The sequence below is a fragment of the Balaenoptera acutorostrata genome, chromosome 3 (genome assembly GCF_949987535.1).
Source record: "Balaenoptera acutorostrata chromosome 3, mBalAcu1.1, whole genome shotgun sequence".
NCBI classification, from domain to species: Eukaryota; Metazoa; Chordata; class Mammalia; order Artiodactyla; family Balaenopteridae; genus Balaenoptera; species Balaenoptera acutorostrata.
Genome location: NC_080066.1, coordinates 81098059 through 81114655, shown reverse-complemented (window position 1 = coordinate 81114655; position 16597 = coordinate 81098059). Strand labels below are relative to the sequence as shown.

Below are 16597 nucleotides of genomic sequence, written 5' to 3'. Positions count from 1 at the left end.
TTGCCTTATGTATTGAGGTGCTCCTGTGTTGGGTGCATATATATTTATAATTGTTATATCTTCTTCTTGGATTGATCCCTTGATCATTATGTAGTGTCCTTCCTTGTCTCTTGTAACATTCTTTGTTTTAAAGTCTATTTTATCTGATATGAGTATTGCTACTCCAGCTTTCTTTTGATTTCCATTTGTAGGGATTATCTTTTTCCATCCCCTCACTTTCAGTCTGTATGTGTCCCTAGGTCTGAAGTGGGTCTCTTGTAGACAGCATATAGATGGGTCTTGTTTTTGTATGCATTCAGCGAGCCTGTGTCTTTTGGCTGGAGCATTTAATCCATTCACGTTTAAGGTAATTATTAATATGTATGTTCCTATGACCATTTTCTTAATTGTTATGAGTTTGTTTTTGTAGGTCCTTGTCTTCTCTTGTGTTTCCCACTTAGAGAAGTTCCTTTAGCATTTGTTGTAGAGCTGGTTTGGTGGTGCTGAATTCTCTTAGCTTTTGCTTGTCTGTAAAGCTTTTGATTTCTCCATTGAATCTGACTGAGATCCTTGCCGGGTAGAGTAATCTTGGTTGTAGGTTCTTCCCTTTCATCACTTTAAGTGTATCATGCCACTCCCTTCTGGCTTGTACAGTTTCTGCTGAGAAATCAGCTGTTAACCTTATGGGCGTTCCCTTGTATGTTATTTGTCGTTTTTCCCTTGTTGCTTTCAATAGTTTTTCTGTGTCTTTAATTTTTGCCAATTTGATTACTATGTGTCTCAGCATGTTTCTCCTTTGGTTTATTCTGCCTGGGACTCTCTGTGCTTCCTGGACTTGTGTGGCTATTTCCTTTCCCATGTTAGGGAAGTTTTCGACTATAATCTCTTCAAATATTTTCTCTGGTCCTTTCTCTCTCTCTTCTCCTTCTGGGACCCCTATAATGCAAATGTTGTTGCATTTAATGTTGTCCCAGAGGTCTCTTAGGCTGTCTTCATTTCTTTTCATTCTTTTTTCTTTATTCTGTTCCGCAGCAGTGAATTCCAACATTCTGTCTTCCAGGTCACTTATCCGTTCTTCTCCCTCAGTTATTGTGCTATTGATTCCTTCTAGTGTATTTTTCATTTCAGTTATTGTATTGTTCATCTCTGTTTTGTTTGTTCTTTAATTCTTCTCGGTTTTTGTTCTTTAATTCTTCTAGTTCTTTGTTAAACATTTCTTGCATCTTCTCGTTCTTTGCCTCCATTCTTTTTCCAAGGTCCTGGATCATCTTCACTATCATTATTCTGAATTCTTTTTCCGGAAGGTTTCCTATCTCCAGTTCATTTTCTGGGGTTTTATCTTGTTCCTCTATCTGGTACATAGCCCTCTGCCTTTTCATCTTGTCTATCTTTCAGTGAATGTAGTTTTTGTTCCACAGGCTGCAGGATTGTAGTTCTTCTTGCTTCTGCTGTCTGCCCTCTGGTGGATGAGGCTATCTAAGAGGCTTGTACAAGTTTCCTGATGGGAGGGACTGGTGGTGGGTAGAGCTGGCTGTTGCTCTGGTGGGCAGAGCTCAGTAGAACTTTAATCTGCTTGTCTGCTGATGGGTGGGGCTGGGTTCCGTCCCTGTTGGTTGTTTGGCCTGAGGCGACCCAGCACTGGAGCCTACCCGGGCTCTTTGGTGGGGCTAATGGTGGACTCTGGGAGAGCTCTCATGCCAAGGAGTACTTCCCAGATCTTCTGCTGCCAGTGTCCTTGTCCTCACGGTGAGACACAGCCATCCCCCACCTCTGCAGGAGGCCCTCCAACACTAGCAGGTAGGTCTGGTTCAGTCTCCTATGGGGTCACTGCTCCTTCCCCTGGGTCCCAATGCACAAACTACTTGTGTGTGCCCTCCAAGAGTGGAGTCTCTGTTTACCCCAGTCCTGTCAAAGTCCTGCAATCAGATCCCACTAGCCTTCAAAGTGTGATTCTCTAGGAATTCCTCCTCCCGTTGCTGGACCCCCAGGTTGGGAAGCCTGACGTAGGGCTCAGAACCTTCACTCCAGTGGGTGGACTTCTGTGGTATAAATGTTCTCCAGTTTGTGAGTCACCCACCCAGCAGTTATGGGATTTGATTTTATTGTGATTGTGCCCCTCCTACTGTCTCATTACGGCTTCTCCTTTGTCTTTGGATGTGGGGTATCTTTTTTGGTGAGTTCCAGTGTCTTCCTGTTGATGCTTGTTCAGCAGTTAGTTGTGATTCTGGTGCTCTCCTGCAAGCCAATCTTTTTATCGGGTTTCTGTTTCTTTGTAGTAGCTTAATCTCAAGGCCTTGCTTTTGGACTGCCATTTTGAAAACATATGCCATTCATCACAAATAATCACAATTCAAATACTGATGCAAGAGATGCATAAAATTGATGTATAACACGTTGAAGTATTTAGGGAGACGTTTACTGATATATGCAACTTTCTTTGAAATGCATCAAAAAACAAGATGGATTGACGGATGGGGGTGTGGACAAGTGAGTATAGATAAAAAGCCAATTGTGGAATCTGGGTGGTGGATACGCACATAGCCATTGTAAAATTTTTTCAATTTCATTGTATGTTAGAAAATTTTCATAATAAAATGTTGGGGAAAATGTTCATTTGTATTGTGGAACATCTATTGATTTTTTTCATTATTAAAAGGTAAGCCTGTAAAATATTCAGTTGCCTGTTATATCATACTTTATAAGTGAAAAAGACATACCACTGATTCCATATCATGAAGTGTTATTGGCTTGTGCAGCATCATCTTGTAAAATGGTCGGATGAAAAAGCCTTGTAAAAAATCAAATATATTCAAAATGATTACCAAGTGAAAGAAATCAGATAATTACATTAAAAAAAAGTTTTATGCTTAATACTAACCATCCAACAGTTTGCCATGATAAACTGCCATCCCAGCTACCCGGCCAATAAACTTGAAGTAAGAGAGGTGATCTTCATTACACAATCCAGAGTTGGGATTTATCTGTAGGGTGTAATTATCCCTGTAAAGATAACCACATTTAAATGTTCCTTTCTGTATTTCACACAAAAATTTTAATATGACAAATAACTGTAAATCATCTCCCTCTTTTCAGAGTTGTTTACCTCTGTTAGAACCATATTAGACCATTGGATTTAATGGTTTTAAAAATAGTCATTTTGGTCAAAAGGTGGACACAATCCAAAATGTTATTGAAAGATAAATGGATAAACAAAATGTGGTATATACACATAACAGGATATTATATAGCCTTCAAAAAGAAGGAAATTCTACCACATGCTGCTACATGGATAAAACCTTGAAGACATTATGCTAATGAAGTCAGTTACAAAAAGACAAATACTGTATGATTCTACTTATATGAGGTACTGACAAGAGTCACATTCATAGAGACAGAAAGTAGAATGGTTAATGCCAGGGAATGGGGGAGATAGTGTTTAAAGGGTACGGAGTTTCAGTTTGGGATGATGAAAAAGTTCTGCAGATGGATGGTGGTGATGGTTACACAACAATGAATGTATTGTACTTAATGCCACTGAACTATATACTGAAAATGATAAAAATGGTAAATTTTATGTTATGTATATTTCACCACAATTTTAAAAAGTTATTTCTGAAACAACATTAGTTACAGTCTCCCTTTTCTGACACATTGTGATGTACATTTTCCTTGCATCATATCACTCTGTTACTTTCAAAACAGTGATTTTCTTTCTGTATACAGTCATTGTAAAGGTACTTACGTAGCAGAATATTCAAACAACCCATAATAAGGGTTAAACATTTCCTTCGAAATCAGAAAGAACCATTCTCTGGCGACTCCTCCATAATCTAGTCCCTTTTCGCCATCAAACTCAATCCACAGTCTAGCCTTGAGGAAGTCTGCTCTCTTGACCCCCATAATTCTCCTGTAAGAGTCCTCAAGGACAGTTGCACGGCGAAGTTTCATTTCAAATTTGTTTGGAATGTCATTCTGAAAACCCAGAGAAGAGAGACTAATGGTTTAAATCAATTCAACAAGACGACACATTTCTCTCATGCACGTTATAAAATTCATTGTATTCTACCCTGTGCCCAAGATCCTTTTTCAGGGAAAACAGGACTAGGTATATTGTCTGTATTTCCTCCACAGTATGAAAGAACTCATGCATTTTCTCTAGTCACTTAATAACATAGATTTCTGATTTTCACATCTGAAGAAGCAGCTACTGATGGTGGTAATTAGGCTCACGTGAAGGCACTTCATGAACCGTCCTTTCCGTCTTAAGATCCAATGAAGAAGACCACTCTGTGACCTGCAGTCAGTCTAGCCACTGCCTGCTACTTGTCTGCCTGTTGGCTCAGGGTTCTTCCCTGCCCTCCACTTTTCCTCCTTGGAGCCTGCCCGCTTCACTCATTAACAGGTGCTAACATCTACAGACTGTGCCAGTACTGTTCCCAGAATTTTAATGGGTTAACTCATTTACTCCTCATAATAACACTATGAAGAAGCTACTATTATTGTCTTCATTTTATGGGTGAAGAAACTAAAGATACAAGTTAAGAAAGTCTTAGCTCCTGAGTCTCTGTTCTTAGTGAATGAGCTCCGTTGCCTCACTCATCTTTTGTACATACTTTGCTTATATGACAAATGTAGATAACTATGCTTTTAGGCAGACCTTGTTGTAAATTACATAGAAATATATCTGAATATTTTATTCTTGAGTGCTTTGTGTGCAACGTTCAAGTGGAAACCATGAAAAGAAAACATACTATAAATATTCTGTCACTTCAAAAAGAGGGCTAGCTCTAAGGGAAAAAAAAAATCAATTTCACTATCAATATATTTAAGCGATACATAAGCGATATAAGCATAACATAATCAGTTTCCTCTGCTGCTTATGCAATTTAAAAAAGTGGTAAGATTGGAGAAAAGGAATTTTAGAATTTTAGGCACTAGGCAAACAGTGCAGGTGACTCAGCAAGCATTTACTGAAGGCCCGCTCTGGGCTAGGCCCATGCTAGGTAGGTATCGCAGTGGGGCCAGAGATGGGAGGAGAAGGGAGTAAAAACATGGCATAAGAAGATGTGGTCACTTTCTCAAGGAGTTTATAATTTGGTGTGTGTGAGAAACAAATGTAAATGTTACTAATTCTGAGATTTAAAATAGAAATAGAAGCAAAGTTCTGTGGGCAAAAAGACTGAGCTATTAATTCCAAGTGAGACAATCTAGGAGGCTTCAAGAGGGGAAGGGAGAGAGGGACTGAGGAACAGCATGCAGGAAGGGTCTAAGCCATTTGACAGCTGGACGGTACAGAAGGAGGAGGGGAGGGAGAGGAGGGATTAGAGTGCAAGAAGGTACAGAAGCAGTCTGAGGCCACAGTGTAGACAGCGTGAAGGCTGACCAGGAAGAGCTGCTGAGCAGGAAGCCACGGGATCGGACTGGTGGGTTCTCAGAGGCTGATGGCGTCGAGTGTGAAGGGTGTTTTTAAGGAGAGACAAGAGGCATGCTGGTCAGTGAAAGACCCCTGACACAGACGGTGTGAGAGAAGACGAATGGACCAGGTGAGTGAGCAGTGGCAACGAAGAGAGGGCTGAAGGAGAAATTTCCACATCTGAGCTGAGTGGTGGACCATGCATGGGTTCTAGAGTCAGTGGACCCTGTGTTCAAGTCCTGGCTTCACCTCACACATCTTTTCGAAGGCTTAATTTCCTCACGTATAAAATAGGGACAGTAATAATATCGACCCTCAGGGAGCTGTTTCAGGACTTACTAGGATAACGCATTTCTTGCGCTGACACGATACCAGGCATGCAGTGATCTCAGTAATGATCAGCCACCCTTATTCCTAACTAATGAGATGTTAAGGATGAGGCAGAGGAAAAGGATAAAGACAGCTCAAAGCTTTGGAGCACTGATTTAGATAGTTTCATCTCCATCTTGCTCTTTTGCTGTGATGTGTCCAGATAGGGATTTTATTTTTTATTTTTTATTTTTTTTTTAAAGATTTATTTATTTTATTTATTGATTGATTGATCGATTGCTATGTTGGGTCTTCGTTTCTGTGCTAGGGCTTTCTCTAGTTGCGGCAAGCGGCGGCCACTCTTCATCGCGGTGCGCGGGCCTCTCACTATGGCGGCCTCTCTTGTTGCGGAGCACAGGCTCCAGACGCGCAGGCTCAGTAATTGTGGCTCACGGGCCCAGCTGCTCCGCGTCATGTGGGATCCTCCCAGACCAGGGCGCGAACCCGTGTCCCCTGCATTGGCAGGCAGATTCTCAACCACTGCGCCACCAGGGAAGCCCGGGATTTTATTTTTTAAATCCTGCTTGGGACATTTTGTTAAACTGAGGATTCAGATTCTCAGCCTCTTCCTCAGGCTCTCCAGTCTCTCTTTCTGGAACAGCTTCATGCTTCTTAAGCTTTCTTTCATAATTTTAATCTTTTTATATATCTTTGTTGCATTCTGGGTAATTTCTTCTCTTAATCACCAATCTGATATGTCAGGTGGCTTAAGAGCATGGACTCTGGCGCTAGACCACTTGGTTTGTTTCTGGCTTTGCCACTAATAACCATGGAACTTTATCATATTGCCTAATTTCTCTGAGCCTTAGTTTCCTCAGATCTAAAATGTGATAATAATAGTCCTTTCCTTGTAGAGTTATTGTAGAGATTACACATAGATAATACATGTAACTTGTTAAGAAAAATGCCTGGTATGGAGTGAGAGCTCAATAAATATTACTGCTTTCATTATGGTTTTTGTGTTCTGTGACCTGTTGCCTCATCAACCATTAGATACTGTAACATGCTTATAAGTGTTCAGACTGGCAAATGGAGAAGCTAGTGCTTCTATTCCACCAGTACATTGTCATTAAGAATGAAAATATTTACCGGACAAGTAACTCAAAATAGACTTAAAATCCCAAATAATTTTAAGAAGTAGAAAACAAATTTCCAGAGTGATTTTAACATAAAATTATTATTGAAAATGAGTTTAAAACATTGATGACATTTCAGGACTTTATTCAGGCATAAAATATTTGCACTAAAAAACTATCATATTTCATTTTTTTTGTTGTTAAATTTAGGATGAGAAAATCTGTGGAAGCAGACCCACCATCTTGAATCTGGAAAAGCAGGCTTCAGGCTTGGAAGGCAAGTAAGTGTAACCCAATAGAGCCACCTAGTGGCAGTACTCCTAAACTGCAGGGCAAGGGGAAAAGCACGAGCAAATTAGAAAGGCATTAAAAAATGGTCATCACCTTCACAGATATAGAGAACAAATTAGTGGTTACCAGGGGGAGAGGGAACCGGGGAGGGGCAATACAGAGGTTGTGGGGGGAAGGGTTATTATGGAGTTATATGAAATCGTGTGTGTGAAACCTTTGAAAACTAAAGCACTATGGAATTTAAAGAATCTTTCAATTTTAAAAAATTACTAAAAAAAAATAGTCATCACCAACAGAAATGAAATAGATGGGCAGATGAGTTTAGTTCCAAACATAATGAATTTGTGGTGATGGAAAAGAGAGTAGTGAACATTTCTGATAAGCAGAAGGAGACAAGCAATAAGAGGACTGCTCCAACCACAGCTGTACTGTCAAATTATGCAGAGATATATTATATTTGAAACTGTAAATAACGAATGACTAACACTGGAAAACAATAGTCAAAGCAGAAAAGGAATCCAGAGAGTCCTCCTACACAATTAAGTCCAGGCCTGGGGATAATCTCCTGAGCTACTCTTGCTTAGTTTCTACAAAACCCAAACCCCACAAACCCACGAGGAAACCAGGTTAGAGCTCTTTAAAAGCACACTTCTAATACTATTTTTCTATATTACAAGGTATATTGAAAAATGAAGACATAAAATAACTGTGGTCTCTAATCATATATTACAGGTACTCAAAAAATACACATCCTTTCCCTAAAAGAAACTATTCAAAGTTGTTAATATATAGAATAAATTCTGTGTTACTTTTTAAAATGTATTTCCCATGCTTTCAGTCTATATGACAATCATTCCTGAGAACTCGTTATAAGTATCACTAACCTGCTTCTTCAACTTTCTTCGGAAGAACTCATACTTTCTTTTGTAATCCCTGGAGTAGGGCACTGCCTTGAGTTGAAAATTTTGGAAAAATAAAGAAGGTTTAAGTTGTTTCATTCTGGAACAATTTAAAAAACTCCCCTCTGGGTATTTGATGAATATAAGTTAAAGGCATTAAAAGAGAATATTTGAAAAGAAAAGTTTAATTCAAAGAAAAACCATATATACAATTTAAAAAATTTTAATTTCTCTGTTTAAGATAAAATTGTATTCAGCAACTCCTATGGCTGTAATTTTCATCATACAATATTCTTGAAATGCAACAGGCCAGAAACAGGAAATGTCTTCCAAGTAGAGAAATATTAGAAATGAAAATTTCCATTTCTAAAGAGGCTTTCAAAGTGATTTCTTCATTAAAGGAACAATTTGAAAAATATACTTTTTGCTTGAACTCTGAGGAGTTGCCTTTTTTATCCATTACTTTAAAAGACTAAACATGGAGTCAGAAGAGTAATCTACAAGAACTGTATCTTCAATTTTACTTATTTTTGTGAATTAGGAAACAGTTAAAATCTGAAAAACTAAAGTTGGAAAAAGAAGCTATATAAACGAGAAAAATGATTTTCCTATCATTAATCTGACTCAAAAGAGTAGTGTAAATATCATACATGGTAATAATTGTACTTAAATGTGAGTACGTCTTATATACCGGTATTTACAACGATTTCAACCAAAAAGATCAAGTCATGACCCTGAGTTGACAGGGTGCTCTCTGCTTCCTCACCAGATACACTCTTGGCTCCTCTGATCTGCCGAGGATTGCCAGCCTTCTTCTTCAGACAATGGCAAGTACCAGCCTGAGCACGGCAGCCCACTGCCTTAGCATTTGACTATCTGGCTCACTGGTCTCACAAGGCTGCCGCGCAGAGTAAGGATAATGACTTTATATGCTCTTTTCAAATAACTGAGACCTGGTGTATGGGCGGTGGGGAGAGGGGAGATCTGCAAATGTGCTTTCCTCTCGACACCTTTAGTGCTATGTCCTTGATCAAATGCCCTTGAAGAGACAGGTAAGGGGACAACCCCATCAGAGGATCCTGATACAAAGAGACTTACTGGTCCAGTTATTGCTGCATTCTGCAACCGAGGATCTTCCCATTGCGTTCTTTTTATATCTGAAGAAAGAGAGAAAAAAAGATGTTCTCCATCCTCACGCACAAAATTCGATACTGCAAAAGATAATGTAATGAAAATAATCACATTGCACATACTGTGATTTATGTAGAAGATTCTTCCATCGGTGTGAGTTCTTTCTTCCCATCCTGGCTATAATGAAGAATAGATTTCAATTATGTTAGGAAAGGGTTTTCGATGTATGGGCAGAGAAATAGATTTGGTTATATGGTTGATTTAATTTGCATATTCCATTCCTAGTAGAAGACATCAACACTTCAACAATAATATTAATTATAGTTGTTAAAGAACTACTGTATTCCAAAATACAAATGTTTGAGATAGCCAAGTTAGATGGGTAGCAGTTCTGTAAACTTACAGGTAAAGGCCCCAGGTCATTGGAAGAATCAAGTGATGTCTTTCCTCTCACATGAGCTGGAATTTTCAGTCTTGGATCTTCCTTTTTTGGTAGAGTAAATAAAGAAAACAATACACACACACAAACTTTAAAATCATGAAAGTCAATCTGTTACTATGTTTTCTAATATCAATGGATTTATCACTCTTATTTCTTTTGCTTACTCTATGAAATAATAGGTTCTCATCTAAAATCTATCACTCACATGCTACAAAATTCAGTTCTCAGATCTCAGAGGAGGATCAGTATTAACTCACTACCTCTTTCACAGAAACCATCTGGAGTATTTTGCCCACTCTTTATGGATTGTGTCACTATCTAGGGCTCTTCTCTAAATAAAAACTGGTGTAAGAGTGGGACATAAAACTGGAGCACATGTTATTTCTGAGGCCCTGAACATGCTTCTAGGCACCTAGCTGCTAAGGTGTTAAATTATTAATATTTTTGAAAGATAGGAAGGTAAGCGCAAAAAGGTTATTAAAGGCAATTCAAATTGTTGAAAGAAAGAACAAAATTTAATTTATTTGGATTTATTGATATATATTATAATTTTAATATTATTTTCTTAAATCATTTATTGTATAATTTTAGTTTTATTTAGGTATATTGGTGTTTTAAACAAATTTATTAATCAAAATCTCTTCATCTGCTGCTGATTTTCAGTAATTTTTCAATTAGTGGTGAACCAACTGCTCAACAACTTTAAGCCTTATCTAAAAATAAAAATACCTATTCTACCTAGTCTCATAAGTTTTTTTGGGTACTATGAGATATGGATTCAAAAGTACTTTGGAACTATAAGCCTTATATAAAGGGAAAGGATTATGACTAAATATCCTCCTCAGTATTCATGGCTAGTAAGCTAAAAACTGCAAACATGGTAATTCCCTGGGGGTCCAGTGGTTAGGACTCCACACTTGCACTGTAGGGGGTGTGGGTTCGATCCCTGGTTGGGGAACTAAGATCCCACAAGCCGCACAGTGTGACCAAAAACACACACACACACACACACACAAAGACAAACAAACAAAAAAACAAAAAAACCCCAAAACTGCAAACAGGAAGTAAATGTATCTCCATGACAGTCCCCCCAAATATTAAAAATAGGCATAAACATATTGAATAGAAATAATCCTATTAAGAATTCAACATATCTCTAAATGAGGACTAGGAAATATAGGGTATATTAATGTATAATTAAAGATTATCAAGAACTACACATGAGAGACTATTATTGTTGTTATAAATTTAAACTGGAGAGCACTGAAGTTACCCAGGTGGTGGTTTTGGTGTTGTGGTCAATGAAGAAAGGCCTCCCATTTGGTGCATGCCGGACTTCCCAGCCTTTGGGAAGGAATCCTTGCTCCACTTCAGATGGCTGGGTCACCTGCTGTGCTGCGTCACTCGTGGGGGCCTGTGGGTGAGGGCCTGCAGAAGAACCCTGGCTTGACGGCAGCTGACTGGTCTCCACTGTGGCCTAGCACGTTAATTTAATCGTGTTGCAGTGTTTATAGAGAACACACAAATAGCTGTGGTTAAAAAGGTAACTTAACCTGCAAACAGCACACACAATTATAAATAGGCCTAAAGATTGGAGGCTCATTTTTCCAATACAGTGTTTTGTCAAAGTTTGTTTTTAAAATAATTTATTATTTCTCAGCTAATTCTTGAGCAGTAAGAATGCTGGTTAACCGTCAGTCTGTTAACCCTAGTTGCGAGGGAAGCTGCAGTGCCAAGTGGAGAAGGTTGTCTTTGCTCACCCAGAAGACTCATATAGAGTGGGAATTTCCTATACACAAAAAGTGGGTTCAAATGCTGGGAAGACAAAATGAATGACAAACATATACTACAGAAATGCATACCTGAAATGTAATACATTCATGTGATGAAATATAAGGCAGTAGTTAAAAGAAATACACTGGATTTATAAATAAAACAACATGATAGGGTTTTAAAACAATGGTGAGCAAAAAAAATATTTAGAATTATATAACACATCTTTGCAAAACTTGACACATGGACATAAATAACATTTTGCATTGTTTAGCTCTTTATTAAGTACATAAAATAGGCAGGAAGAATCCCCAACAAGCTCACGATGGTAGTTCCCTCTGGGTAGTGGGGTCAAGTGCTTGGCTAAAAGGAATTTAGTTTTATCTGTAAGATTTTATTTTAAAAAAGAAAATGTCTAGAAACATATGATGATTTGTTAATGGCGGTAAATTCAGGGTGTTAAGAAAATGGGTATTGGGCTTCCCTGGTGGCGCAGTGGTTGAGAATCTGCCTGCTAATGCAGGGGACACGGGTTCGAGCCCTGGCCTGGGAAGATCCCACATGCCGCAGAGCGGCTGGGCCCGTGAGCCACAACTGCTGAGCCTGCGCGTCTGGAGCCTGTGCTCCGCAACGAGAGAGGCCCGCGCATCGCGATGAAGAGTGGCCCCCGCTTGCCACAACTGGAGAAAGCCCTCGCACAGAAACGAAGACCCAACACAGCCAAAATCAATCAATCAATCAATCAATCAAACATACGCATCTGATTCAAGATCCTCATTAAAAAAAAAAAAAAAAAAAAGAAAATGGGTATTTACTATATTATTCTCTGTACTTTTCAGTTTTAAAAAATTTCTCAATAAGAGACATGGTGATAAGACAAAATATTTTCCTAAATGCTTACAAGGAAATATTACAAAAGGCACTCACGGTTGCTAAGGACAAAGTGTCATCATGACAAAGTTCTTTGAAAGATACTAATCGCCAAGATTATCTTTTAGCAAAATAATGATCTTAACCATTCAAGTTACACAATTACCCAGTGGACCAGATCATTTACTTTGTCCTCCTATTCCCAACTGGACTTGTTTTACATAATAACAAGTGGTGATTCATGTATATTAGAGATCTGCAGGAAATGGCAGACAATTAGCACCAATATCAGAAAATAATTAGAAGCATCCAGCATATACTACAAAGTGACGTAATAGCTTCCACAGAAATATGATGGTTCAAATTATGTAAGAAAACACATTAATGGATAGATTGCAGGGTACCTGTACAGTGGGCTTTATCCAGGTAGTAGTTCTGCAATTATGATCCACGTAATATGATCTTCCTCTTTCATCTTGTTTTTCTTCCCAACCTGGTGGTAATCCAGATGAAGTAGGCAAGAGCTAAGTGAAGAATAACAGAATAATTAAATATTAATAAGAAAGAATCCTTTTCAAAAGGACCACATCCCTTTTTCACTGCTAGCTCTCTTTATTTTTATTTTTTTAAAGATTTTTTATTTTTGGATGTGGACCATTTTTAGAGTCTTTATTGAATTTGTTACAATATTGCTTCTGTTTCATGTTTTGGTATTTTGGCTGCGAGGCATGTGGGATCTTAGCTCTCCGACCAGAGATCGAACCTGCACCCCTTGCATTGGAAGGCGAAGCCTTAACCACTGGACAGCCAGGGAAGTCCCACTGCTAGCTCTCCTTAAAATGAATCATGTTTTAAATCATATTTTAAAGTGTACAGCATTTCACTTAAAAAAAAAAACTCAAGTAGAACAGATAATAATGATGAGAATGATAACACTAAAAATCATGAGAGTAATAACCACCGCACACTAAGTGCTTTAACACAGATCATGCCATTCAACCTCCACACAAACCTTAATGAGATAATTAAGATTACTGGCCCATTTTACTTAAGGATGAAATTGAAGCTTAGAAAATGGAAGCAATTTCCTACCAGATAACATTGCTAGTGTGGAGCTGAGATTTGAACCCAGGTAGTCAAACTACAGAAATTATCACCCATATGTGCCAAGTCCAAAGTTACCCCTGCTTTCTTTCTGTGAGGGCTGGGGACGTGCTGATTATTGTAGTTTATTACTAATGAACAAAAGAGGTCTAGTTTTCCAGGTTTACTTAAAATAGTCCAGGTCTGGCCTTCCTTTTGTCTTTTTTTTTTTTTTTTCCATGAGCTTTAATTTAAAAAAAAAATTTTTTGGCCATGCAGCATGTGGGATCTTAGCTCCCCGACCAGGGGTCAAATCTGCGCCCCCTGCATTGGAAATGCGGAGACTTAACCACTGGACCACCAGGGAAGTACCCATTTTGTCTTAGAGATTAGACTCTCTAAGGTTTGGCCTGGTTCCCTAATGTCTCTTACATATAAAAACTATCACACTAGTCTGTTCACTAGATATACCGTTCCCTAGATGTATGGGGGTAGATGTACATTGCTGACAGTTATGATGAGCTGTGAGTCTACAAAATAATGGAATTCAAATTTGCCCAACTTTACAAATGTCCTACAGCTGGTGAGTAGATAAATGGGATGTAGTAGACGTATCTACACGATGGAATATCATGAGCTACTGAGACATGTCACAACATGGATAAACCTCAAAAACATCACATGAAGTGAAAAGAGGCCAGATACATAAGACGGCATGCTGTATAATTCCACTTATATGAAATTTCTAGAGAAGGCAAAACTAGCAACAAAAGCAGATGAGTGTTCACCTGGGGCTGAGAGTAGGTATTAGGATTAAGAAAACTTTTTGTGGCGATGGGAGAATCTCAAACTTGACTGCGGTGATATTTGCACAACTGCATACATTTACTAAAACTCATGTATTTGTGTACTTAAAAATGGGTGGATTTTATGGCATGTAAATTATACCTTAAGAAAGCTGTAAACAAACAACCAAACAAAACAGACCTCTAATCAATGTATTGAGAAGAAAAAGGGCACGGAAATAGCTTTTCCAGTACATAAAATGTAAATCATCTCTAGAGTCTGTGGCTCATCTGGTGTACTTAAAATAGTTTCTTGGATGAGTGCCTGTCAGTCAATCAGAAATTCACCAGTTTCAATGCATAGAGGAGATGATGGAGCGAGGCGGGAGAAATACCAGGGATCTCCTTAAGTGGCTCCAGGCGAGTGGAGGTGGCCAGACACGGGGTAGTAAGCGCGAGAGGAAGGCTGGGGAGGGCAGTCTTGCCGTGGCATCCACCCTCTCGCTGATGGTCACTGGTGACTGGGCCAACTGCACAGGTGGGTACCCCTTCCTTCCTCAGCACAGGGTCCATGTCCCTCTCTTGATGCAGGGCCACCTTTTTAGATAGATGAGCCACTCCTAGGTCGAGGACTTCTGGGCCTGTGCATTCCTTTGCTGGAACTCCCGTGAAAGCAAAAACAATCCCCGCTTTTCAAAATTAATATACAGACTGCCATTCAAAATCACAAATGGTTGGTGGGAAAAAAGTGAGGCGGCCAGTCTAAGTGGAGAACTGGAACACTCACAGACCCAGAATGGGGAGAGAATTAGGACAGGGACGCAGGCTATTTGGAAGGAAGAGCCCAGACAGAAGGGAAGGTGGCACGGGGGGGGGGGGGGGTCTGTGGGTGGCTAAGAGGGAGAGGAGGCTGAAAGGGCCAGGAGCCTGGGTGCTTACATTTGGTTTAAAAAACAAGCGGAGACCATGTGAGGAAGAGACAAACTCAAAGCAATGACGGTTGAGCCAGAAAGAGGATGGAGGCCATGACGTTGTTAGGTCTAAGCTCCAGCCCAGGTCACGGCTGGAGATTCTACGGAGGAGGCAGCAGACCGCTCCTCAGCGGCTGATGAAGTCCATCCTGGCCGCCAAGCCTGCCGACACCAGGGCACACCTGCCTGAGGGACCGGCCCCTGACGCAGCTTCACGCACGGGGCGGAAACAGCCGCAAGATGCCATGGGTCAGGCACAGAGCAGAGGCCGCTGGAGACCACAGTCTCGATCTGTACGCCACACCTCCAGCCCACACAGCGCTTCACCTGCCAAGCCCAGACGCTACCCACCAGCACATGGGGACTTAGCTTTCTCATGCTGGGAGAGACAGTTCTCCAGCTTTTGTCTTTAAAGGGCCTACCTATCCCATTTCCCCTCCCTCAACCTCGTCCCCCAGAGCCCAAATGCTGTGCTGGATCAAACGTTCATGTTCAGCGCTCCAAAAAAAAAAAAAAAAAAGTTGCTGCGTCTTATATTTTTATTGAGGATTGAGAGGAGAGGCTAAAACTCACCACAGGAAGTGTAGGCTGTTCCTCAAAAGTATAGGCCTGTAAGCTGCCTCTTCTGCTGGAATGATTCTTATTAAAAAAAAAAAAAAAGAACGATAATAACTTTAGGTCTCTGCTTTGTCTCTGAATGGCAGATAAGGTGGCAGGGTGGGTATGATGGGGCAGAAGAAAGAAGACCCACTCCACCCACTCTCAGCCTCGCTCTACACCACCCCACCCCCGCCGATGCCTTCCAACTTCCAGCTCACACTTGTCCCTCGAGTCCTAGACTGTCTCCTGGACACTTTTTCTTGAAGGTCTAACAGAGAACCCTTTATTGTGTCCAAAACTGGATTCAGCTTTTCCCTGTCCACACCCACTCAAACCTGTTCCTTCGCAGGTATTCCTCATCTCAGTGGGCAGCAGGGCAGGCCAGCAGCTGCCCTAGGCAGACATCGGTCAGCCCCCAATTTCTCCCACTCCTGTCCCTTACAGCCGGGTCAGTTACCAGATCCTACGCATTCTATTTCTTTACTAGCTCTCAAACACATTTCCCTTACACTTTTTTTTAAACTTCAAGTTTTCATCATTTATCACCTTGACTATTACTGTGGCAACATCCTAACAGATGTGCTTGCTGCCAAGTCTTATTTGCTTAAATCTACTCTCCATACCCCGTGCTGCAGCCAGAGAGCGTTCTGCAGCGCAGATTTCATCACATCATTCGCTCACTCCGAGCCCTTCAATGACTTACAGTCACTAGGATAAAATCTACAGCACAGAACACAATGTTAGTGAGCTTCCGGACCTGGCTCTTCCTGCTGGCTGCAGCCCTCCAACCTCACAACCCACCCTCTGGACATTCCAGATTACTTGTTCCCTGGAACTCGCATAATTTTTCTTTCCTTGTGTTTTTATATGCACGCTGTTGTTGCCATCTGAAATATTTTAGTTCTGTTACTTAAT

At 40.1% G+C, this 16597-nt stretch overlaps 1 protein-coding gene across 7 annotated transcripts in view; it reads right to left on the bottom strand.

The window, feature by feature from the left end:
- NEDD4 (NEDD4 E3 ubiquitin protein ligase) overlaps window positions 1-16597 on the bottom strand; it is a 153311-nt gene that overhangs the window by 24842 nt on the left and 111872 nt on the right. For 6 of the 7 annotated variants that reach the window (XM_057542378.1, XM_057542377.1, XM_057542373.1 and 3 more), the window contains 10 exons: window positions 15656-15721; window positions 12648-12767; window positions 10874-11077; window positions 9562-9642; window positions 9281-9335; window positions 9126-9184; window positions 8013-8078; window positions 3722-3951; window positions 2858-2979; window positions 2697-2767 (listed from right to left, as the gene is read on the bottom strand). In XM_057542378.1, the coding sequence (XP_057398361.1) occupies window positions 2697-2767; window positions 2858-2979; window positions 3722-3951; window positions 8013-8078; window positions 9126-9184; window positions 9281-9335; window positions 9562-9642; window positions 10874-11077; window positions 12648-12767; window positions 15656-15721 (1074 nt within the window). Of the gene's footprint in view, window positions 1-2696; window positions 2768-2857; window positions 2980-3721; window positions 3952-8012; window positions 8079-8888; window positions 9185-9280; window positions 9336-9561; window positions 9643-10873; window positions 11078-12647; window positions 12768-15655; window positions 15722-16597 lie in introns of those variants that run through there. The other variant, XM_057542376.1, reaches the window with a different exon arrangement.